The following is a 26,785-nucleotide window of genomic DNA, read 5'->3' as shown; positions in this document are numbered from 1 at the left end:
TGCTGGGTGGAAATGTATCAGGAGAAAGATGGTAAAAGAGGAAATGGGGAAACCAGTTAGGAAGTTACTGGAATAGTCTAGGCTAGAAATAATGGCAACCTAGGCAGCAATGGAGCTAAAGAGTCGGCTAAGGGATATTCTTGTGGATACAAATAATAGGTTTATTTAGAAGTAAGATATTGAAAGAGAAGGAAAATGACTCACTGGTTTCTGACTTAGGCAACAGGGTAAACAGTAGTGCCACTTTTTACTGATAGAACAGGGAAAAAACAAGTAGAGAAAAAAACAACAGTCAATAGTTCTGTTTTGGACATTTATAATTTAGAGATGGCCGTTGAGATAAGCAAGCAGAAATGTCAAGGTGGATAAACAAAACTGGAGACAGTAAATAGGTTAATGCTAGAAATAGAAACTAAAGAATACTAAGCATATAGACACCATGGCAATAAATTCAATCACACAGCTTAGTGACTTTCAAATTTGGTGTACATATAATGCCAACTTACTTAATGAAGATGTGGATCTGAACCCCACCTCCAGAGATTCTGATTCAGTATGCCGGGGTAGAGGTCTAAAAATCTGCTTCTTAAAGTAAGTACATGGCTGATTCTAATGCAGCTGACCCTCATACTACATTTTGAGGAGCACTGATCCAGACAAAGACAGGAGAGAAAAAAAGAAGGTCCAAACTGAGAATTACAAACTGCCAAAATGTAAATCTTGAGTAAGGGAAGAAGAGTCTGCAAAAGATACTGAATAGGAACAAAAAGATAAAGAAAACCAGACTGTGGTGTACTCCAGAATTCAAGTAAAAGAAGGGAGTGTTAAACTACATTGAATACTGCTGAGAAAAAGTAAGGTAGCAAGAGAAAAGTGAACATAACAATAGATATAACAAGGAAAGTTCACTGGTCACCTTGATAGGAAGAGATGGAGATAATCTAGAGCACTTTATGTAGTGAATGGAAAATGATATTTCAAGACATTTTTGGCTCTGAAGGAGAATAAATAAAAGATATGGTAACTGGGGAAGGACAAAGGGTATATAAGAGGCTGTGCAGAATCCTTTTATAGTCTATTTTTGACCAGACCTTTTGTAGTAGAATCCTTTAACAGTCTATGTTTTACCAAAGTAACTATGTGAATTCTGTTATTTCACATAATAAAGTCATTGTTTTTAAAAGCCTTTCTTTTCAAACTTTAAATATACCACCTATGATCACACAGAATTTTTCAGTCGTTAATATATAAAACAATTTCTCTCCTAAACAGAGAATCAAAATTTCAAATCTTCCCTTTCCACAAAAAAGTCATAACTAATTCATACCCTAGCTCTACATGTTATTTACCCTTGCAAGATCTTCTATTTCAGAACTGAAGTTTGTTTCTCCTTCCATCATTTCTTCCTCTTCTAATGTTCGTTCATCATCAAAATCGTGAACCAGCATGTCAGCTGATGGATCAAATTCATGGTCATCTGATGTTGCTGAACCTCCTGGTAAGGAATATTTCAAAAAGTTTGGTAAACCAAATTAAGTGGATCTTATTAATATTAATGTATTTATTTTTATTTGAAGCTGGACGTAAGTCAAAAGTACCAAGAAAAAGCTACGCACAGCAACTATTATATATTGCTTTTTAACAGTTACAACGGCAAAATGGGAGGAAAATGTTTACAGTTTTAAAAGTGTTTATAATGTTATAAATATGAAACAAGTTGTAAATAATAAATGGTCATATCAAATAAGAACAGGTTTTTCCTGTGGAAAAAAGTCACAATTCTTTTTTGTCTTTTTCTTCTTTGAGACAGGGTCTCGCTCTGTCTCAGGCTAGCATACAGTGACACAATCACAGCTCACTGCAGCCTCGACCTCCTAGAGTCAAGCGATCCTTCTACCTTTACCTCCAAAGTAGTTGGGAATACAACCACCACACCCAGCTAATTTTTAAATATTTTTTTGGTAAAAGCAGGGTCTTGCTGTGTTGCCTGGCTGGTCTTGAACTCCCAGGCTCAAGCAATCAACCTGCCTTGGCTTCCCAAAGTGCTGGGATTACAGGTGTACCTGGACCTAAAAAACACAATTCTTAACCATTTGATTGATGTTTGATAGACCCAAAGAGTTTGAACTCCTCTGGCCCATGAGGAGACTGTAAGTCAGCCCTCGGCTTCTGTGTCTGTGGATTCAACCAACAGCAGACTGAAAATATTAAGAGAAAAAACAAACAAAAAACCTCTGTCTGCCTTCAACATGTACAGGCTTTTTTCTTGTCATTATTCCCCAAACAACACAGCGTAACTATTTACATAGTGTTTACCTATATTAGGTATTTTTTATATATATATACATACACACACACACCAGAGATTATGTAAAGCATATAAGAGAATGTGCATAGGTTACACACAAATACTACGCATTTTGTATCAGGGATTTGAGCATCCACAATTTTGGTATCTGAGGGAGGTTCACAGATACCGAGGGATGACTGTATAGTCATGTGAAATATACAGTCATCTGAATACACAGTCTAGTGAAGACACAGCTGCACTCAAATATTATTATTCTGTAAGTACTTCCTTGAAAATACATTCTAGTGGCTGGATGTAGTTGCTCATGCTTTAATCCCAGCACTTCACGAGGCCAAGACGGGAGGATCACTTGAGCCTAGGAGTTTGAGACAAGCCTGGGCAATATAACGAGACCCCGTCTCTAAAAAAAATTTAAAAATTAGCTGGGTGTGGTGCTGTGCGACTGTCATCCCAGTCAGTAAGGAGGCTGAGGCAGGAGAACTGCCTGAGCCTGGGAGGTCAAGGCCACAGTGAGTCATGATCACACTACTACACTCCAGCCCGGGAAACAGAGCAAGGGCCTGACTTTAAAAAAAAAAAAATCTAATATTTGGGTAGCTGTCCTTAATTTAGTGGATTTTGATCAGAAATAACCCAAAAGACTGAGTAGAAGAGCAAAATGTATTAAAACTGCATACAGAACTCTTATCAAAGTCATTAAAAATAATCTAGTAGGTAACTGACATGTGGTTGGGGAATACTGCTGGACCCTATAGGGTCAAGCTTTGTAAATAGCATAATGCAAAGGCTGGGCATACATAGTCTGTAAAATATCCCCATGTTTTACTACTGCCAATGTGGACCTAGATTTGCAAAAGCATTGTTTACTAATAAACAAATGAGTTACTGAACACTGAAAAATTAGCAATTTTTAAAGTTTTAACTGTTGATGGTTAGACATTAATAGATGTACCTATTCTTTCATTTCACTCCAGAAAGAGAACCAATAAGTAAAGCAAAGAGACAGAGCTGACTTCTTGAAAATCTGACTATTATGAATAAAGGAGTGCCCAAGGCTTAGGGTTTTTCAGTTACAACAATTTTCAAAAGAATCATTTTTTGAGTGCTTACTATGTGCCAGACAGTATGTTCAAGCACGTCATATACATTATCTCAATTAATCTTCAAATAATCCTACGAAGTAGGTATTATCACCCCATTTAAAGAGGAAAAAAACAAAATAAAAACTCAAGGCTTAGAGATTTTAAGTAGCAAGTCTAAACTTACAAAGCCAGTAAACGGCAAAGATGAATTTGAATTCTGGGTATACTAATCCCAACACCTATGCTTTTATTGCACTCCAAGCCTCCCGTAAATTAATTTAGTATACTGCCTCAAAGAATACTCAACGAGAGTCTATGTACTAAGACAAGTGAATGCCAGCCAGGTCACATGGCGAAGCACTTAACATCATTGTGCCCTTTCAGAAGCACAATACTGATACTAGACCAGGCGTAGTGGCTCATGTCTGTAATCCCAGTACTTTAGGAGGCCAAGGCAGGAGGATTGCTTGAGCTCAGGGGTTCAAGAAAAGCCTGGGCAACACAGTGAGACCTCATCTCAAAAAAGAAAGGAAGAAAGGAAGAAAGGAAGAAAGGGAAGGAAAGGGAGAAGGAAGGAGGGAGGGAGGAACTGATACTAAATAGAAAACTAAAAACCTAATTATATGCCAAGTCAGATACCTTCTACCAGTGTATAGTAAAAATGAATTAACGCTTATCAAAGTTTCAGAATAATTTACAAAATAAAAACTTTTAGAAAAGCGTATTATCTTAATTTTCTTCCAGAAATTAAGAAAAGCTTAGCACAGTTTCAGCAGAGCATCTTAGTACTGCTTGAGGGAATGGACACAAGGGTTTCATAGGCGCACAATTTGAGAAACATTAATATAGGTGTAGTTTTCTGTCCCAATCCTTTTCTCTTCTGAGTTTTCAAAAGAAAACTCTCCTCAAACTTTTCAGTTCACTCAGGAGTCTTCTGGAACACTGAGTGGTCCAGTAAATATGTATCCCTACAAATGCTGCTATACTTTTCTCCCTTGTGGGCAGAAAGACCCTAAAAAGTCTTCACACCATCTCTTTGTATACTATTATCCCACTCAGAATATAATTGTAATTGGACACAGGTAATATCAAAAATAATTATGCTTAATTCCTTGTTATACTCTATTGACTTTTTAAAAAATTCAAGTTCACGGGTATACAGCATCAAATCATGTGTTAAAACTCACCTGATGTCCATTTTTTGTTATTATTTGCAAAGCCAATTATGTATGAAGACTTGCCATTTCACTCCCTTATTACATCAAATAACAAAGTGTAGGTGAACTACTTCCTGTCTCACTCCAATTCCTTTCCCTACATGCACACTACGCTTTTTTCCATAAACTTTCCATTTTCAGTTTTTCTCTTTCCTTAATCTGATCTGTTTCATCTGACTTCTTTTTGCCTTGTTCCTTAGAACCAACTAACCATCTTATTCTTGTCAATAGCTAGGTCCACCATTAGGCTGTCTCCTAGGAAAAAAAAAATCCCAATGATAAATCATTAGGGGTAATGGGTCTGGTGCTTCGTATACATTAAGTATTTTGCATCAGAGTTAGGCAAATGTCACTGCTTTGTCATGAAATCCCATGCTACTGCTGAAAAGGTACCTTATATCTTTTCAAAGGTAAATTTAATTTGTATCATGTCTACTCATTTAACCACTTTTTAAATTATCTTCACCTCCATTAATTCCCTACCTCTAACGGCTACTAGTCTGACAGGTAAAAAGCCTTACATTGTGCCTCTACTTTGGCTTACACTGGAGACTACAAACAAAGCAATTGATGTGGTCATGTGACTATTATTACTAGCACTGATTGCAAAGTACAGATGCTACAAAGGATACAGCCTTTTCACCAGGGGACCGAAAAATTTTTTACATGACTATTGCTAATTTTCTCTACCAACTTTTATAACTGGTTGTAATTAGCATTATTTATAAGAACAATAAACACTGCCCTGGGCAGAAGCCTCATATGACAAATACTGTCTAACCCAAAAGATCTATCTCAGTCTGAAAACAAGCTAAAGAAAACTGGATTTTCTGAAAATTGAACTAAACTGAAAACTGAAAACATTCAATCTGTTAAGTATTCAACAAGTAGCAAAGCGATCAAAGACTTTTTTTTTTTTTTTTGAGAGAAGGAGTCTCGCTCTGTAGCTCAGGCTGGAGTGGCGTGATCTCAGTTCACTGCAACCTTCACCTCCTGGGTTAAAGGATTCTCCCACCTCAGCCTCCCAAGTAGCTGGCCTACAAGCATGTGCCACCGTGCCTGGCTAATTTTTGTATTTTTAGAAGAGACAGGATTTCACCATGTTGGCCAGGCTGGTCTCAAACTCCTGACCTCAAGTGATCCACCTGCCTTGGCCTCCCAAAGTGTTGGGATTACAGGCATAAGCCACTGCGCCTGGCCAACATTTGTATTCTTCAAACTCCATTATTCTTCCAGTTCAGCCTAGGCTGATTCAAATGTAATGGAAACTGAGAAAGCCACTTACTAATACCACTTTCTTAGTAATTATTTTATGTATGTATGTACTATCGGATGAATGCCTCAAAAATTCATCAGAAATATCTCAGTTTTATTTGCAATATCACAATACTATAAAAAACAAGTAGGACCTATTTTTTCTATGAAAACAATTTCTGTGTTTGAAAAAAAAAATCAGAAATAATTCCATGTCCTAAAAATGAATATAGTGACCTAACACTTATGTAACATCAGATTACTCCCAATCTTAACCATCCAGGATATACATATAAAACAGAAAGTTCAAAAAAAATGGTTGAGTTTCAGAAATGCACAAAGCCTAATGCACTTTACTCTCAAGCATATTAAAAAGAGTAAGATGCTTTCAACTGAAATCAAAAGGACAAAATCAGCGTCAACTGAGTACACTAGTCATTTAAAAAGGACATGGATGTGATCTAGTCCAACCCTCAGAGTCCAATGATTCATGTTCATAGAAAGGACCTTGCACCATGAAAACAGGCGTATCTTATGTTAAGCATTGTTAAAAGCTTTCTTCCTAAAACTTAAAACACAGAAAGATGATTGCTTCAATAATCTGGAAAATTTAGTAATATAGAATACATCATATCTAAGTACTCAATACATGTGAGATGTTTTCAAATAAAACATTACTATGCCTCACTTTCTCACTCTTCTGTATTGGACTACTCTTCAACCCACATATCCCATGCAGAAGGCAGTCCCATTTCTCTTGATGGTCACGGGACACTGAGGCTAAAAGACTAGTACTTGACTCTTTCCTCACTGCTTCAACTCCAATGAATTACTACCATGTAGAAATACTGTACCCAGTGGTGCCAGACCATGGGAACCCTAAATCCAGATTTCACATATAAAATATTCTTATTTTTAAAGATCACTACAGTGGCCAAACAAAAAAAAAACCACATTTGTGGCACAGATCTGATTCAAAGATCACAGGTTTGCAATCTCTAAGGAAAAAATGAATATGTGCTATATTTGAGAAAGAATACAAAAATCCCAGGTGTGGTCAGAACATAAAACTTGATCCTACTCAAATCTAAGAATGATTTCCTTATTTAGAATATTCCTTATTTACATTACATATTCACTTGTTGAATCTTTTGCTTACTTTATTTTCCCCTCCCTCTGAAATACATTAACAATTTTTTCTCAAATAAAAATACTTTGAAATTCCTACATAAGCAAATATTTCTAATGATTTCTATTTATCTATTCTATTAAATATTTCTAAGCTAATGATTCCTTTTTAAAAAGTACACTTTATATATATACTACAAGTCAAACAATAATGTACAACTGTGAGAAATACATATGGCAACTCACCAAAAAAAGGAAAACCCCCCAAAATAGTCATTTTTAGGATGAAATCACAGCAGCCTCACCTGTACTTTCATGGGTAGTCAAACATTTCATCCATTTCTTTTTCCCCAGAGAAAAGAAGCATTCAGAAGAAAAGCAAGTCAGATAATAGTCTAACTCCTCTAGTCTTTATGTAACTAATAGGACAAATGTTACTCAAACAGAGATTATAAAAAATATAGAAAATACTTACCTGGACTTGAAGATTCAACAGATGGCTGAGAAGAGGAGAAAAGAGGAAAAATTAGTATTTCTGCACAATGTATCTTCACAAACATTACCAAAATTATTCAATGACTACTATGATGCCAAAAACTATGGTAAGTTTTGATGTCTGCATTTTAGTTCTAATGTCTGCATTTTCTAAGACAAACTAAAACCTCCCATATAATCCTTTCCCTTTCATTACATTTAAGCATAAAGAAAAATTCCAAACACTCCTGAATCTAGAAATAAAGACAATAATATAGAGTTCAGATTTTAAAGGCACATGTGGACCTCATAACATATGTGGTTTAAGTAGTATGATTTTAGATCTTGGAATTTTCTGAAATAGATTTTCTCCTATCAACACAGAACTATGCACAAAGTTTGCTATCAAGCTGGTCTCTGACTTAAAAAAAGTGAGTGTGAGATGGGAGACAGAAATAATTTAGGACATTATCTCAAATAAAAATTAAGTTGTAACAAAGCAAAATGAAAAATTAAAATTCTAAGCACCAAACACTATATTAGGTTAACTTTACTGATAAACAATGTATTTTTAAGTTATAACAGAATTAGCAAGCATTCAAGCAAAAGCCTACAGAGTTTAGGTTATCTGATGCAAGACTACACAGATTTCCAATTATAATGCTCCTTCTACTCTACCATTCTACCTATTATAAATTTAACCACAACTTGAAAATTTGAAAATAAAACTGGTAGCAACTTATTTCAGTAATGTTACTGCTTGACAATGCACAGTTGTGTTTTAGTTCAGTTAATTCACAATTATAAACAAATCATCTACAAATGTAAGACTCCTACAAAACAAATATTAAAAACTCAAAAGATGCTTCAAATAACATGAACTAAAGCTTCACCAATTCATTCAGAAGTATCTATTTCATGCCCATAAGAAAATACAGATGGTGGGAGGCCAAAAGCACTAGCAGAGGAAAGATAGGGATCTTGCAGTATTTTCTTTCTGCTAAGTAATGGGGAAGAGAGGCAAGAAGAAAACAGAAGAATGAAATTCTCTATTTTTCAAAAACGATGTGTCTAAGACAAATTCCTATAGGGTATTAAAATTGTTTTTAAAACTGTACATATTATGTAATTGTAGTAAGCATGGGATTCTATATTCCATATGGTGACTCACATTCTTTTGCAGCACACTATTTCAAAGGTCCTACTTTTTCTGTTAAATTCTTATAAGAGAATAATTCCTTCCTATAGCATTGTCTAGCAAAAATCTGACAATAACCAGTATTGCGTATTTTCAATGATACACCACTATCATTATTTTAAAGTTACTCTGCCAGAACACAGTAAACACAGTGCTACTTTTAAATCTCTTTGCTCTAATGGGAAGCTGGAGAACAGGGTGACATGGCAAGAGTAATGTAACCACAAAAAGGGTTTCCAGCTTGCTTAACATCTTTTGGGCAAAGCTACACATTTCTGGTTCAAAACGGAGTTAACGACCACACAAATTATTACATAGTAAATCAATATTTTAAAATATTAATCCACTTGTGTTTCAAGTAGTTATACTTCCCAGCTGTAGGCAAAACCTTCTCTGTAAGGCTACAAGCAATGTTAATGACCATCTTCATCTAATCCTACGCTCACTACCCACACAAAATAAGACTTACAAACATTGGAATAATTATTCCATTTAACAGTTTTCCGATTTAAGAAAAAAGGCTTTTTAATTACAAGTTACTTTATTGAAGAATAAGTTACATTTTTATTGATGCTAGATATTAACAATAGAGATTTTGAATTGTAAATGGTGTTCATATACTTCAGTTTGTAAAAGGCCTCATGAGTCGTGAATGCCAAAAAATACCTTACTGATTGTTGCTCTGGTGGTAAATAAAGTTCTGAAAAAGGCTGCAAATACTTTCCTATGATTAAGATACCACATGCTTGAGGACAAGTAGCATTTGTAAGCATAGCTGATACAGAGTACAACACCCAGTGTTCAAAGGTAACATTAGTGATTATGTCAGACATACTAGAATGTTTCAATGACTATGATTTAAAGGCACATCTAGATTAGCACAGGGGGAGAACTAGAGTGGTCTGCCTACAGATACATTTAGTATCCATATATATTTTAGTATTTTACTTCCAAAATAAAATTCTGTTCTATATGTTTGGGGGTAGGATTGAGCTTAGATTCTTTAAAGTTAAATATATCCCATTAAATCAAAGATGAGTTTCTAAAAAATTGGTATTTGAAAACATTTCATACTGTAAACATTACTTTGTATAGCTAATTATCAAAAGTGATGATCTTTCAAAATAACAAGTGAGTTTAGCATCTTAATATAGGAGATTTGGGTGTGGAATAAGGGTACTTTTTATTTAGATATGAAATAAAATAGCACATCCAGCTTACATTTATATAGTGCTACACATTTTCTTTTCTTTCTTTTTTTTTTTTTGAGATAGAGACTTGCTGTGTCGCCCAGGCGGAAGTGCAGTGGCATGATCTTGGCTCACTGCAGCCTCCGCCTCCCAGATTCAAGCGATTCTCCTGCCTTAGCCTACCAAGTAGCTGGGATTACAAGCGTGTGCCACCATGGCTGGCTAATTTTTGTATTTTTAACAGAGACAGGGTTTCACCATGCTGGCCAGGCTGGTCTCAAACTAACCTCAAGTGATCTCCCTGCCTCGGCCTCCCAAAGCACTGGGATTACAGGCGTGAGCCACCATGCCCAACCCAGTGCTACACATTTTCAAAAGCATCTAGTTAGCTGATCATAATCATAAATATCGGAATAATACCTGCCCCACCTACCTCATTTTATAAATTAGTAAACCCAAGGAGATACACTGACTAGATCAAGGTTCCATGGCAGGTGGTGAAGGCAGGCCTGATGTCTAGACCCTGACTCCTCCTTCTATACCTTCTATAGTGTTCTTTTGTACCTTCTAGAGACATAACTGCTCAAATTTTTCACTCTTCACTTCTCTCCTCCTTCACTCTCACTTTTTTCTTTTTTTTGAGATGGAGTCTCGCTCTGTTGCCCAGGCTGGAGTGCAGTGGGGCGATCTTGGCTCACTGCAATCTCGGCCTTGTGGGTGCAAGCGATTGCCCTGCCTCAGCCTCCTGAGTAGCTGGGACTACAGGTGCACACCACCACACCCAGTTAATTTTTTGTATTTTAGTAGAGATGGGGTTTCACCATGTTGGCTAGGATGGTCTCGATCTCCTGACCTCGTGATCCGCCCACCTTGGCCTCCCAAAGTGCTGAGATCACAGGTGTGAGCCACCGCGCCCGGCCTCTCTTTTCTTTTTGAAATGATTTTCATCAGTTCAAAGTATGTTTAAAATGTGACTGCAAGTAGTCATCTGTCACGTCAGACTGTTATCAGTCTTTAGAAACTGTTACTATAACAATACCTTCCAGGAAAACCCCCAACATCTACCATTAATTACTACCATAAACTAGAAGGGAGAAAGGAGAGAGAAAAACAAAACTAAGGAAGGTGCGGCGGCTCACACCTGTAATCCTAGCACTTTGGGAGGCTGAGGCAAGCAAATCACCCTAGGTCAGGGGTTCGAGACCAGCCTGGTCAACATGGCAAAATGCCGTCTCCACTAAAATACAGGCGCCTGTAATCCCAGCTACTTGGGAGACTGAAGCAGAATTGCTTGAACCCAGGAGGCAGAGGTTGCAGTGAGCCCAGATCGTGCCACGGCACTCCAGCCTGGGCAACAGAGACTCCGTCTCAAAAAAACAAAAACAAAACAAAACTAAAGCTAAGTAAGTGCTTATTTATAACAATACCTATTTTTAGAAAAAATACTTTTAGGAAGGATGATTTAAAATTGGGTTTTAAAAAATATTTAAAGTGCACTCATAATGAAATAAGTTATGTCAACCACACTGGATATCATTTTGCCAACATGAACTTATCCTACTGATAGATTTAAAAACAGACACCAAGACATAGATATATAACATTCACTACCACAAAGTTGTTCATAGCAAAAAGTTAGAAAACATTTAAAGTCCATCACTTAGCTGATTAGAAATGATACACAGTTCTTCCATACATAGTTCTCCAAACAATAGAACACTATGACTCCATTAAAAATAATGAGATATCTGTTTGTGTTGACAAAGGAATAAATGCCAAAAAAAATTAGCAGTATAAAGAAAACTGTAGGACAGCGTGTATACTGGGCTGGAATATGGAATAATATGGAATAAAATTTTTTTTCCTCAAAAGGACATACAAGAACCTGTTAACAATAGTTACGTCTAGGGAATGGGGTAAGGGAGAAGAGGCTTTTTTCATTTAATACCGTTCTGTACTGTTGAAATTTTCTAACCACTTTCATGCACTATGCATTCTTTCTTAAAATGAAAGTCACTATGGACTCACTGTCTTGTGGAATTACGAGACATTTTCATTTTCTTCCTCTAAATTTTGATTTTTAAGAAAACCAGCACTTGCTACTATTTTTTAAGCCATAATTTTGAAAAATTCAGTGTTTTGGGGGTACGTATTTATCTTATCTGAGATAGAAAACAACACGAGAGACAAAGACTGTATACAGAGTATGAATGGGCTAAAACAAATTAAAAACAAACTCCAGTAACTTTTATAGCAAGTTGACCCTTACGCACATATTTGTATGATTTAGTTGATAAAATTGCTAATAGTTGTAACAAATATTCAATGCCTCAGGTGTGCTGAAATAATTCTTTTACATTTTTCTAGAACATGGTGGGAAATGGTCCCATACAACAGAAAACTATAATTTGAGAGTAAAGAAATAACTAACTACAACATTACCATTATTTTCACCAAAAAATACCCTAACAACAACATAATAGAAACATGAAGGAATTACTAGAATTTTTTTATTCCCGGCAATCAAAAGCTCACTTTGAATGAGTATTACTGTCTGAACAAATTTTTCTCCTCAAACCAATTCCACCACCATTTCTTTAAGTATTGCTATCACTTTCTTAGTTGTGTAGACTCTAAGTCAGAGATTCTCAGAGCAATGGAGATGGGGATTAGAAGCCTAGAAAGAGTTATCCTGGTCCTACTTTAGGGTGAAAGATGGTTACCATGTCAAGGGCCCAATTGAGGAGAGGGCTCAATCCTCTCCTCCAATAAAATTAAGTTACTTAACTTTGTTGTTACTCTCAGGAATTCAGGGGTATAAAAAGCTTAAGAAGGTACTTAACCTAAAATTAGCAATTTACTACAGTAGTAATAATTCAGAAGGTAAAATGATATCATAGAAAATAAGGACCGGGAACAGTGGCACACGCCTATAATCCCAGCACAAGACAGGCAGATCACTTGAGGCCAGAAGTTCGAGACCAGTCTGATCAACATAGCGAGACCCTGTCTCCACAAAAAATAAAAAGTTAGCCGGGCGTGATGGCACATGCCTATAGTCCCAGCTACTTGAGAGGATGCGAGGGAAGGATCGATCATCTGACCCAGGAGTTTGAGGTTGTAGTGAGCTATGTGATTCCTGCCACTGCACTCCAGCCTAGACAACAAAGACCGACCCTGTCTCAAAAAAAAAGAAAGAAAAAGAAAATAAGCACTAGGAATACAGAGGGCTGGGTTCCAGTCTAAATTGTGCCATAGATGAATTGCACGACCTGGGACAAACTACGTAAACTCTCTGCTCAGTTTCATTTTCTCTATGATCAAAAGATTTAGATTTTCTTCAAGACCTAACTTTACTTTTATTATAAATTGCTCTAGAAACCTAACACTACTAAGGAGTTTGTAGCTAAATGCATGCGATATGTTTAAATTTATTTTTTAAAATCTAGGACTGTTAAGAAAAAAATCTCAATTTGCAGAAACACTTTTTTGGGGTGCTACTTTATGAATTTCATACCTACATAGTAACAGTTATTGTTCTAAGCCACAGAAAAAGACAAACAGAACGAGCCCCAAGCAATGACTGGTACTTGAACAATTTAATCACTGCAATGAATTCTGAATAAACATCAAGCCAGGCAGGCATTTCTAGATAGCTGATTACTTTTCATAAAGACATGCTTAAGCTTCAATGGCAGTGTTTTATTTCTGAATTATTTAGAAAACTTGTTAGTCTCACTTACCAGAATTATCTTAAAATAATTCACTTATTTCTCCCACCAAACCTTTCCCACCTATTCAAGTACCCTGACTCTTACTGCCACTGAATTAAGCTTTTTAGGACTCTCACGCACTGGTGATCTCGACTACTTTTAAAATATTAATAGCTCTGAAGTATAAACATGAAAACAAAATTTCATTACTAGTGTGGAGAATTATTTGAGGCTTAAATTCACTGCAGTGAAACACATTTTGCTTAGAGTAGAAATTAACGTTTTCATGAGTAACATTTAACATAATCCTTCCTTAAAAAACAAAATCCAAACACACTCAAAAAATGCTAAGCAAGGAGTCCATTTTAAAAAGAAATAATAGGTAAGTGTGAAAGTGAATAAAAAGATTATATACCATCTTTGAAAGTACTAAAATACTTAAATAGAAAAAAGCAAATCCATTAATTTTTTCTCTCTTTATATCACAGAAACGTGGCCTACGTGAAAAGATAGGTCTTGAATTGTGCCATGGTTTTTCCTTGAGAAGAAAGTCCCTTACGTGATTACAAACGCTAAAATAAAAGACAAATTGTTCGCTCCCAAAGGTCCCTAGTACATTCCTTATAAAACCCAAAGGATCAACTATTTCTTCCTCTTATTTTTTCTCTCATTTTCCTCTTATTTTTGCAGTTAGTAAAACTGCAACTATCCTGTAATTTCCTTCCTTTAAGTGTGAGTAGAAGAGCGTCCTTTTAGAAGGTTGGTAAATAATTTTAAGGGATAATAAGCAATGAGAAATACTGCCAAAAGGTATTAAGCAAGGGAGCATATGCCATTCATTCTAAGTACATTAAATATGGCTTTAATGTTATAACTAAAGAATCAATATATACTTCCTATTATGGACTAAGATAATCAGATCAAATATAAAAAATCAGTATATCCTATTCACATATAAAGCACTTTGTATTCAAGAATTAAACGCTTTTCTGGAAAAACATGGTCAGGGTCATGCTCTTGTAGGAAGCAACAATTTTTTTTTTTTTTTTAAAGCTCAGAACCGTAATACCTACATTTTTCTCTGGAAACATACTTCAATAACCTGTTTTCCCCCTCAGATTTAACAAATATATATATACTGTTGCTTTACACTTACTGTTACTTCACAAGCTATCCTTAAATCCTCAGATTTATTTGATCAAAAGCACAATAATTCAGCATCTGGATTATTTCATCACATGCTTTTATATTGGCTTCATAAAGAATGAATCTACTGAGAGCTCAAAGTAGAAGCCAACCAAGCATTTCTCCTTCGTCTAATTTTTTTTAAAACCACTGATCTCAAAACTCATCGTAATTATTCAAGTATTGAGGCCAGGAAAATTATAAATCAATTGTACTTTTCAGTTCTTCACCCGTCTTAGACACAGATCACGAAAGTTCTCTAACTCTTCCCCAATTCACTATATATGAAACTATCTACAAGTAACTGAAGAATATAGAAGATAAATTGTTTAAAGATATTAGGTCATTAAACACTAAAAACGAAATTCCAGTTATTTCCTTCTTGAAGTTGAACCATCCATGTGTTCCTACAAAACGTTCCATTCTCGAACTGATAAAATATTTAAGAAAACTAAAACATACATTAGAAAATATTAGGAAACGACTGATTAGTGAATCAAAATATCTTTTTCCTTTAATTTACAATAATGCAACCATCTTTAATTTTTAAAACAAAAAAGTTAACATAATTTCTTTTACATACTAGATTTTTAGTTCCCTTAGCAGTAAAATTTGTTTTTTAAAAACACATAAATTTTAAATTTAAGTTTTTTTAACTTAAATTTCTCTCTATAAGCTATTTTCCTTCAGTAATACCTCGCCTTAGTATGACTACACACCTTAAAGCTCAAACCATCCTGAGCAACATCATGAGAGAAGAAACCACGTTACCTATGTAGCACACTGCTGCTTATGAGATATTCACTGAAAGGGGTCCACTGAAGACACTAACTGACAAAATGTATAAATTCAGCTGCACACAACTCCTTAAACATGAAGGAAAGTAACACTTAAGAATAAGAACCTCACCAGGACTAAAATCCAGGTACCGATTGTCAGTCTACTGGAACAAACACAGCCACATTTTGGGGAAACAGAAAGTACTACGTTCTCCAATTCGTGCGCCTGGAAATACAATTCTTTAACCACCAAGAGCAAAAGAAATGAAAATAAATCTAAGATCTAAATTGAGTTGTAAATTAGAGATATTGAACGTTTTAAAAAGAATATTGGCAGCAAACAGCCCTGACTGCTACAGTAAAATCTCACCCTCCTTCCTAAATCTGTTTTGGGGTGCCTGTGAAACCATGAAAATGGCAATTCAAACAAGAGAAATGCCTTATCAATCAAAATTTACAGTGCCTTATTTCAAAAGAGACATAAAATCCAGATATATCATCTCAAACTCCCAGAGATAAAGAATACCGAAATTGTTCCACGGGTAACGAAAAAAGGAAACAAAACAAATCCTCACAAAACTTCAGATATTTTAAAGGTTTAAACTTCCAGTTACTTAAAGTTCCAGCAGCATATACTTAGTTCCGATTAATGATAAATCAACAGCAGTTGTATGCCCGCCAAATGCGGCCCAAATATGTAAAATCAAAGAAAGGGGCTTTGGGAACTTGTTTTCTATAAAACAAGCAAAAAGAAACAAGAAAAAGCTTCTCCAATGAAAGAAAAATTAGAAGAGAAAGAATAGGTAGCCTTGATTTGGAAAGGAGGGGAAGCCTGGAAAGTGAAGGTGGTGGGGGAGGTGGAAAAGCAACTCAGAGGTTGTACCTTAGGGAGAGGGCGATGGAACTGTCTGGATAAATGGGCAGACTCCCCCCAACCTTGAGGGCTGGACCGCGGCTGGCCAGGTTAATTTCTCCACGCTCATTTTACCACAATCATGAAAATTACAGAGTTAATCAAAGGCCGTCAGCCTTACGTTTTCCCCACCAACACAGACTGGATGTCAGTCGTAAACGGGTGGGGGTGACGCGGAAGGGCGCAACAGCATCTCGGTTAGGAAGGGAAAAAACTTCGCAAGAGGAAGCAGCAGCTTCTCTCCTGGCCCCTAGCACCGGCCGGCGAAGTTGCGCCACAGACCCCCCCTTCCCCGGCGGGCGCCCCCTCCCCCTCGCCCCGCACTACTACGCTGCACTACCCTTCAAACTGCCCCCGAAGTCCAAGTACGCCTCCGCTTCCTCCTAACCCCGGACCCATCCCAACTAAGTTCCAGGCGAAGCTCCCGCCCAAAGCACGGCCTGTTCCAGACAACAGGTGGGCAGTGGCGCCAGCAGGGCCGGGCCTCTCCTGGCCAGGCCCACTCCACTCCTCCCCGGCCCAGGGCCGGGGGCGCCCGGCTCCGGGACAGGGAGGGGGAGCTCGCTCCCTTACCTCCGCCATATTTGCCGTACTGCCGGGTCACATCTCCGCGGCGGCCGCAGCTGGGTCACCGCCAGAACCCGGATGTGAGACTCAGCAACGGGACTCCGGCCGCTGCCGTCTCTGCTGCTCCCGCCGCCACTGCCTCGGCGGGAACGCGCAGGAGCCGCCCGAGCGCGCCCACCACACCCCACTCCGCCCCCTCGCGGCGCCCCGGCTGGGCTGGACTGGAGGGAAAAGGCCAGCGAGCGCGCGCCGGAGCAAGGGCGCGCGCGCGGCCCCGAGGCCGGCCCTCCCCGGGAAGAGCGGAGGGGGCGGAGTCAAGGTGGGTGTGGGAGGAGGTGGGCATCCGCGCGGGGCGCTTCTCTGGCTCCAGCTGGTCCGCGACTCCAGGCGGAGGGGGTTGTCTACGGATCAGAGGGGTCAAGGAACAGTGCCAAAGGAGCCACATCCAGCATTGACACAGCAGGGGAAAAATACGTAATATTCTACATGTAGGTCGTTTTTGGAATGCATTTGCTGAAAAACGGATGTTGCTGTGATGCAACAGCGGCAAGAATTGTGCTTTGAAAGCGGTTATGCCTTGACAAATATTTCTCAATCAGTAGATTCCCGACAGGAAATGTAAAATTCTATATCCCCAAATCTCGAAAGAGGTCACAGCAAAAATTAATGGAAGGGGTTGTGATAGGCAGTCTGCCATCCTCATGTCATTTGCGTTTTCTCACACACTTCTGTCATGCCAGTAGCAACAGAGTTATGTACTGGTTGAATTTTGCAACTAGACAAAATTTAAAATACTGAAAATTGACTATTTTATGGCTATCATCTATTTAGTACCATAGAGGGAGAACCTACTTATTTGCAACGCCTGAAATGCCGGTAACTTGAAAGTTTATTTTAATGTATTGGCCTACAGCTGCCAATTGGCCATGATGACAATGTTGATGATGGCCAGAGCCAATGATTTCAAAGTAACTAACATGTTTCACTTCCATTATACTAAGGCAGATACTGAATAACACAAAGGTGACATTAAAACAGTCACTAACATATTTTACTAAACCAGTTTTAAAGTCTTTATTTCGAAAGACTGAGTTTTTTTCCTAATCTTCAAGGGTTCCTCTTAATGCAGTTTCAAAAGTGGCTACCAAAATCAACCATTTAAATATGAGAATTATTCATTCCCTCCAAATAATGTGAACCAATGCTACAATATATTGCATAAATGTGTACATATACAATTTTTCTTAAAGTTTATACTTAACTTATAATGCAATATAGGGGAGGCTATTAAATTATTTATATTCCCTTAAAATTCTAGACTCTATCAAGCATTTTCCTATTTCCAAAGATTCAACGTTAATTTGAAACTGCTATGTCCAATAATAATCTGTGCATGAATAAACTGCATTTACAGATATATGAAGTAGCTGCTAAGTGAAAGGACATTACCTGGTAATTTGACAGGAAAAGAGTCCACAGACAGTCTGTAAACCAATTAAACATAAACATCTGATGCACATTTTCTACTGAAAGAAAAGCAAGGGAAAGAAGAGAAAGGAAAACTTTAAGGTTCCCAAATCTACAAACAATTTTTACCATTAACTGTACTGTACAGTATTTTCATTTTATTTTTTAGAAAACTTATGTAAAAGTGTTTTTCAGGATTCCTTGGGGGAATAAGTATTTTAGCAGAGGTATATAGTTTCTAAGAGTTACCCTGTTGAATTATGTCAGTGCTTTGGACTTGAAATAAAAATGACTTTTTAAAAGTGTCAGTTCATATCCGAATAGTTTTCAATCAATACACTTAATGAAAAGAGCTGAAGGCAAAGAACAATGGATGTACATGGACCTGAGGTGGGTACAGACACAATTAGGGGCCTAGAGGTACAAACTCAGGCTTTATACCATGGAGATGAAGGAGAAAAGGTTTTCCATTAAAATATGAAAGCTAATTTATGAAATTTGCCTACCAAAGGAAAATTAAAAGTGTTAAAATACAAGGTACAGGAATAACTTGCTTGCTTAAGTACACTGAATCTTTGATTCTTCAGTTAAATTACCAACAGAAATCCCAACTGTGATAAAGAGCAGGGGATCACAGTCTAGTAACCTACTGAATGAATCGTAAAATTGTCAGGAAAATGAAGTCTGAAACATTTCTGAATGGGTATCTATCTTATTGTTAAATAATTTTTTTTTTTTTTTTTTTTTTTTGAGACGGAGTCTGGCTCTGTCGCCCAGGCTGGAGTGCAGTGGCGCGATCTCGGCTCATTGCAAGCTCCGCCTCCCGGGTTCACGTCATTCTCTTGTCATTCTCCGGCCTCAGCTTCCTGAGTAGCTGGGACTACAGGCGCCCGCCACCACGCACGGCTAATTTTGTTTTTTTGTATTTTTAGTAGAGACGGGGTTTCACCGTGTTAGCCAGGATGGTCTCGGTCTCCTGACCTTGTGATCCGCCCACCTCAACCTCCCAAAGTGCTGGGATTACAGGCGTGAGCCAATGTGCCCGGCCTAAATAATTTTTTAAGTTTATTAATATTGTGTGTCAATATTACTAGATTTAAATGGTATTATTATTATTGAGGGAAGAAAATCTCTACATTTTTCTCCTTCCCCTTTTTATAAATGTGGATTCAGTGGGTCTTTTTAGGTTCAGATATTATAAAAAAGAAACAGCTCTAATACTGCAATTCATAGGTAACACATTACCACTGAATTCAGTATACTTCCCCTATTATTTTATTTTAGTGATACACTTAACTGTAAAATTTTCAGGAGCCACCTTAGGGAATGAAAAGTCTTTCTCAAAATGCTTACTTACCCTATTCAGTATTAAATATATAAAAATTAACTATTCACTAGTCACAGAATTTTAGTGTTGGATGGGACCTTAGAGATCTTTTGGTCAAGTCTCTACTCTGTCAAAATAGTAATCTCTCATCATGCTTCTACTACCAGGCTTTTTGCCTATGTTTAAACACCTCCAGTGACTCACTATATCTCATAAAAAGGCTCCTCTTTTCAAAAAAAGTTCAAATGTTTAAAACATTCTTTTATTATGCCAGAATCTACCTCCTTGTTGTTTCCATCCATTACCCTTAGTTCTTCAGCACTTTGGATTAATTCAACAGATATCTTCTTTGTATCCAAATGCAAACAGTTAATATTTATACTTGGGTTAACAAAAAAATTATTTTTAAAGCCTATTCATACTAGAAGAGTTGAAAATAGGACATGACAGAGCTAAAGGCATGAGAAAATGCACCATTAATTGTGTCTGCTTAATTACACCTTGTTATTTATTAATGTGATATCCAAAACAGTAGTTCTGTTGAAATTGTGTATAAAATCTTTAAACTAAAAAAGTGTGGTGAATTCCAATTTTATGTGAGGTTTGTGATTAATGTCCCAAAACAAAAAACCACTATAGAAAGCCTGAATAAATGCCTCCAGCTCCTATTGCCCACCTAAAAGCTGCCTTATTTTCGGGCAAACTAACATTAATTTTTATGACATTAAGCTACTCAAAACTGCTATTATATTGATAAATCATTTGTAAGCAATTTACTGAATCTTCCATTCAAAATTATTAAACAATTCTATAGAGGCTATAAGGCGCACGCACACACAAACCCCTCAGTTATTATTATGCTTTTAACAAAAGCATTTAGTATCACAATCTTACTTCAACCAGTACCTTAAACGAACCAATGAACAAACTTCTTCAGCAATTTACGTATACCTAAGAAATATAACCTTTTATTCAGTACCAACACCTGATTCAAATACAAGTAACATATATATATATCATATATAAACCTGTTATGCAATCCAAAAAGGTACCTCTCAAAATGCACCAAGAAAATACTGTATTTATAACAGTTTAGACTCTGCGGTTAGCTGATTGAAATAGATTAATACAACACATCCAAAACTAAAAAATTCTGTATCTAACAATTTTCAGGGTCCATGAGTCTCTTTTGAGATTAGTTTATAAACTATTTCCTGAAATTTTTATTTAAAAGCAACAGCCTACACTATGCCTTTATGATGTGGTGGTAAAATTGTATGGATAATTACTAATTTGGTTGAAAATACCTAAATCTAAAAAAACTTAGCCTATTACATTTAGAAGTCCCACATCTATAGTGACAATCAGCATCATCTTTTCATTAGTCTCATTTTTTATTATTAATGTCACTCTAAAACACTTATGTAGGCTTTTGGTTCTTCAAATAACAGTTTTGGATTTTCTTTTCATAAGTTTTACACAGTTCTATCCAGTGGCCCCATTTTATCAGCATATTACAAACTGTATGTTTATGGTTCTTACATTGATGACATGTTATTTTTATCTCACCCAAATTCTGGAAATTTTTGGCCCATCAATTCTCAAACACTGGAACATATAAGAAGAGTAATATAATCTCACATTACTTGAGGGAGTTTGGCTTTTCCCTCCCTTAATCTCCAAGCGTACCCCTGCCTACCAGCATCACATCCGTCTTGTCTGCATTGAACCTCAACCAGTTGGTTCTTAACCACGTCCGAAACTCAGCCAGGCACTGGGAGAATCGAGCGACCACACCATCTGGATCAAAGGAAAGAGAGCCTCAGTAGCAAGGAGACAGAAACGAGATACAAGCTCACCATCTACCCTGTTTCACATGTTTAAAAAGATGGTCGGGAATTAGGACAAGGATCCCATGACAATTTTAGAAAAACATTTAATGAGCCTTAAGTCATGCAATTTGCAACCAATGGTAAAGGAATAAAAGCGACCCAATAAATAGGTCGCCTCATTCCACCCATGAGTGAAGAAGATTCAGTCAACTCCGGGTCATCTCGGTGAAGCGGCCTCAATAGCCAAATCAATCTTGTAATTACGTAAGTTCTTCTGCAGAAATACAGAATTCTAGCGTTGGAGGAAGCTTTAAATAGGGAAAACTGAAGCCCAGAGAGGGATAGTGACTCGCTCAAGGTCACACAGCATGCAGGGACCACACAGGCTCCAGGCCAGGGACCTAACCACTACAAGCTGAAACAACAAGACTAAAGAGCGGCGAGCATCTGTCCCAAGGGATCCTCCCACGCGCTAGGAGGACCTCATTTCCTCACAGTAATACCCTATTCGAGTCTCTCCTCCCTCCCTGACTCCATTCGAAAAGGGCAGGTTGGCCCAGGGCGCTGCTCACCATAAAGGCTGCAGTGCAAGCGGGAGCCTCCTGGGACTGGGACACAAGTGAGGGAAATACAGGAGAAAGAGGCGGAGCCACAGCGGGGTGGTCAGCTTAGCCCCACCCCGACTGGGATCACGGACCGAAGCGAACGGGGCGAGGCGAACTCACTCCGCAGCGGATTCCCAGCGCGCCGCCGCCACCGCAAAGGCAAAAGGGCGGCGCTGGGAGGTAGTGGGCGGTGGCGGGGAGGGAGCTGCGCATGCGCCTTCGGCCGCCGGCGGCGAGCAAGCCAGGCGCGTTCTGAGGCAGCCCCTCCCCGGAAGTTAAGGGTCTTCCGGGCGGTACACTGCTGTGGGGGAGGGGAAGGAGAGAAAGGGGACTGAGGACACCTCAGGAGCCCCTCATCCCAAACTGGAACAGAAGGGGAGAGATGGCTTGTGGAGGCTGCACTTACAGCCGCTGCCGCTGCTGCCGCCGCCACCTTCGCTGCTGCCGCCACCGCCTGAAGAAGCCCCATCCATCCGCCTGCAGCCGGGAGACTCAGAGCCTGGGAGGGGCCTGAGGCCCGGGCCGCCCGCCTCCTTCTTCTAGTCGTCGTCCGGAGCTTCCTCCTGCTCCACCAACCCTCTGCCCTCCCCTCCGCCTCCGCCCTCCTCCTCGGCCTCGTGCCGCCAGCCAACCGCGCGGCCGCTTGTTGAGCCAGAGCTCCACCGTCGCCATGACGCCCGGCAAACATTCCGGATCCTCGGCCCGAACCGCCAACGCAGGGGCTTGGAGGTACAGGGACTTCAGAGGCGGCCAGAAAAGGGGTGGAGGACCACTCCCCAGCTGGTCACCACCATGCCAGTCTCTCCGGCAGGCAGTCACAAGCAGCAGAACTTCAGGTTGTAAGTTCCGGCGTTAAAACCGTAGTCCATCCCCCTGGGTCCCGGAGGGAGCCCTTCTATTAATAGATATTTCTGGATTTGGAAAGGGCCGTACCCCAACTGGGTTCAGTCTCTAGACCTCGAAGCGCCCAGGCGACAAATGGCTCCTTTATCGACCTACCACAGTCTTTAAAAAAAATCTCTACTGGGCCGGGTGCGGTGGCCCACGCCTGTAATTCCCAGCACTTTGGGAAGCTGAGGCGGTTGGATCATCTGAGGTCAGGAGTTCGAGTCCAGGCTGGCTAACATGGTGAAACCTGGTCTCTACTAAAAATACAAAAAGTTAGCCGGGCCTGGTGGCACATGCCTGTAATCCCAGCTACTTGGGAGACTGAGGCAATTGCTTGAACCCGGAAGATGGAGGTTGCAGTGAGCCGAGATCGTGCCATTGCTGCCTGAGCAACAGAGCGAGACTCTGTCTAAAAAATAAAATAAAATAAAATCTCTACTGCTGTGCTTGCTCTGTGAGAAAAGACCTGGTTTGTTTAGAACCATCCTTCCTCCTAGCACTTCTAGTTTGTTAAGGCCTGCAGTCTCTCAAGCTTGATGCCTTCATGCTGTGCCCAGACGTTCAAGAGCCTCAGCTTCTGTGAGCCACCAGGCCAAACATTGCTGTGCTCTGTAGTAGAGGTATTTTATTGTCCTCTCCTCAATACCATCTTACCTTAAAACTAATTCCTGCTTCCAGCATTCTACTGTTATGCATCAGTTGAACAAGAGTGGAGAAAAGCACACAGCTATGTGGACTTGTCTTTAAATGGTTCCTTAGTACTGCCCATAATACTGTCCACTAAGTTCCTCCAAAGTTCCTTAATTACTTGTTTTCTCTTCCCCTCTCCAATCTCCTCCACCTCAGCGAATCTTTCTTCAGCGAAACTTGTTGAGAGTTCTTGGGAGAGAACCTTGCATTCTCTCTTGGATATGGTACTCACGCTTTTGTCCATCCTACCGCTCCACCAGAACAGCTTCTATGCAAGTCAACGATAGCCATGCAGCCAAATACAATGGCTGATCCACAGTTTCATTCTTTGTTACATGAAGCAGCGTTGGTCTAGTTTGTTACTTCTTGAGCTTTGAAAAGCTGTATTTGGGTTCTGAGAAACCACTCTTCCTAGTTCTTGTCTTAGTTCGTGGTTTCTCCTTTTCCAGATCCTTTGCTGGTATCTGTTCCTCACTATCATAACTAAATACAATCATGCATCGATGGTGACCCTTCTGAGAAATACCTTGTTAGGCAATTTCAGCATTTTGCAAATATCTTCTAGTGTACTTACACAAACGTAGATGATGTATGGGCTACTATACACCTAGGCTACAAGTGTATAGTAGGCTGTACACCTAGGCTGTAGTAGGCTATACATCGAGATTTGTGTAAGTACACTAAATGGTGTTTGCATAATGATGAAAATACATTTGTTGCTTCTAGGCTACCAACCTGCAGCATGTTACTGTACTGAATACTGTAGGCAATTGTAATACAATGCTAAGTATTTGTGTATGTAAACATAGAAAAGGTAATGTCTTGTGCTTGAATGTTGTGACAGCTACAACGTTGTTAGGCAATAGGAATTTTTCAGCTCTGCTACCAGATCACCATTGTATATGTGGTTCATAGCTGACGATCCAGGACTGTATTGGTGTTGCTGGGTCAGTCCATAAACCTCTTCACTCTGATGTCTTTAAGTATCACCTATAATGATGATTCACAAATGTTCATCTCTGGCTAAGACCTCTCCCAAGAAAACAGACTTTAAGAAAAAACACCTGCACTTGTAAGTTAATAAACATCTCAAAATTCACATCTACAACTAAGTGTATAATATTTTCTCTCTTTTCTGAGAATGATGCCATCTTTCTCATTTTAGTAAATGGCAAATTCCACTCTTTAATTACTCAGGTGAAAAACCTTGGGATTACCCTTGACTTCCATCTTATACCTCACTCCATAAGCAAATTTTACCATTTCTACCTGCCAGATAAATCCAGACTACCACTCCCATGTAAATCACTGTGTTACATTGTGATACCCACCTAAATAGCCTCCTTGCCAACACCCTCCAGGTAGTAATCAATGTGGTTCTACCCGAAACATTTCTCAAGTTTTTTCCATTTCACTCAGTAAAACTCTTTACAGGACCCCAGAGGATCTCACTATGGACTCTTCCCTTTGCCTAATTACATTCCGTGTTGTTCCACAGCACATAAGGCACACTATGTTCCCCCTTTGGAGCCTGTGCTCCAAAGTAATATAAAGTAATAATACTTCACCCTTGGAACTCTTCAATCCCTCACCTTTGCTTGAATTTTTCCATAAAATTTATTCCTGCCAGGCGCAGTGGCTTATGCATGTAATTCCACCGCTTTATGAGGCTGAAGTGGGCAAATTGCTTGAGCTTGGGAGTTCACAATCAGCCTGGGCAACATGGCAAATCCCTGTCTCTACAAAAAATTGAGCCAGGTGTGGTGGCATGTGCCTGTAGTCCCAGCTACTTGGGAGGCTGAGGTGGGAAGTTTACTTGAGACTAGGAAGGTGATGCTGTAGTGATCCATGATCACTGCCATTGTATTCCAGCCTGGTTGACAGAGTGAGATTCCATCTCAAAAAAAAAAAGTTTTTCTGCAAGTTTATAGTATACCTGCTTATTAATCGGTCTTCACCTAAGGATAGTACTCCAAAAGGGCAAAGATTTCTGTTTTGTTCACTACGGTATCCATTGCCTAGAATGAAGAAGGTGCTAAATAAATATTTGCTGAATGAATATTTACTTCAGTAACTTTGGTTACTGCTTATCTTGTATGGTTTTTGTTTTCACCTTCAGGTATGGAAATTTTAAGGTAAAATGAAATTGAATTCATTAAATTGAAAAATACAAAAACTGTCCAACTCATAGTATGAGGTGTAAGAAAAATTCCTTTGGGAGTTTCTTAAATGTTGACAATTTCATAACATTATTGAGGAAAGAATGGGGTGGGAGATGGGAAGTAGTATAACCTTTATTTTTTGCAGTAGCCATGTTATCTAATTAAAACGAAGTTTCACAGACAAATTTACAACCTTTTGGTTTGGCCTAATTTGTTATTTTTCATCTTCCTCCTTTTAGGACTTAATCCTGACCTTGGAAAGGATCTCATGAAGCAAATATTTGTCAATTTTCCACTTTCTCTTTTCCTGTGTTAGATCCTTGCCTTTAGCTTTACAATATTGGACAAGTCTACCATGGCAATAAAAACAACTGCTGATTCTTCAACCCTTCATCCTATTTCTCTGCCCAGTGCCTTTATATTCCTTACGTGTTCATGTTTCCTTTTGATTTTTATTTAATGTTTTTATCTCTGCTTACATTACTCACCTGTTCTTGAATATTATCCACTTTTTCCATTAGAACCCATACCATATTAATCGTAAGTATTTTAAATTCACAGTCTTACAGTTACAAAATATCTGTCACATCCGAGTGTGGTTCTGATACTTGCTTTGTCTCGTCACACTTTTTTTTACCTTTTGATATGCCTTACAATTTTTTGTTGAGAGCTGAACATATTGTATAGGTGATGTGAACTGAGATTAAATAGGCTGGTAGTGTTTTATGTTTGTGTGGCTAGGAATTAGGCTGTGTTTACTGTTTAGTTGTGTGTAAGGCATCATTTTCCTCTACTGTCCTTGT

The 26,785-nt window shown here is 38.6% G+C and overlaps 2 protein-coding genes across 12 annotated transcripts in view; one reads left to right on the top strand and one right to left on the bottom strand.

The window, feature by feature from the left end:
- MIER1 (MIER1 transcriptional regulator) overlaps positions 1 to 23,005 on the bottom strand; it is a 63,498-nt gene extending 40,493 nt beyond the window's left edge. For 3 of the 11 annotated variants that reach the window (XM_025393052.1, XM_025393092.1, XM_025393102.1), the window contains exons 1-5: positions 22,649 to 22,845; positions 21,505 to 21,605; positions 18,461 to 18,534; positions 7,468 to 7,492; positions 1,350 to 1,495 (exon numbers count right to left, since the gene is read on the bottom strand). In XM_025393052.1, coding sequence (XP_025248837.1) covers positions 1,350 to 1,495; positions 7,468 to 7,492; positions 18,461 to 18,520 — 231 coding nt within the window. In that variant the 5' untranslated portion in view covers positions 18,521 to 18,534; positions 21,505 to 21,605; positions 22,649 to 22,845. Of the gene's footprint in view, positions 1 to 1,349; positions 1,496 to 7,297; positions 7,335 to 7,467; positions 7,493 to 17,017; positions 17,176 to 18,460; positions 18,538 to 21,504; positions 21,606 to 22,648 lie in introns of those variants that run through there. The other 8 variants (XM_025393043.1, XM_025393076.1, XM_025393066.1 and 5 more) reach the window with 6 other exon arrangements.
- WDR78 (WD repeat domain 78) overlaps positions 22,913 to 26,785 on the top strand; it is a 105,532-nt gene continuing 101,659 nt past the window's right edge. Inside the window, 2 exon segments of the mRNA XM_025393022.1 lie at positions 22,913 to 22,994; positions 22,997 to 23,081. Coding sequence (XP_025248807.1) covers positions 22,913 to 22,994; positions 22,997 to 23,081 — 167 coding nt within the window.

The sequence above is a fragment of the Theropithecus gelada genome, chromosome 1 (genome assembly GCF_003255815.1).
Source record: "Theropithecus gelada isolate Dixy chromosome 1, Tgel_1.0, whole genome shotgun sequence".
NCBI lineage: Eukaryota > Metazoa > Chordata > Mammalia > Primates > Cercopithecidae > Theropithecus > Theropithecus gelada.
Note: the sequence above shows the minus strand (reverse complement) of the source record. Positions and strands in the feature narration are given on the sequence as shown.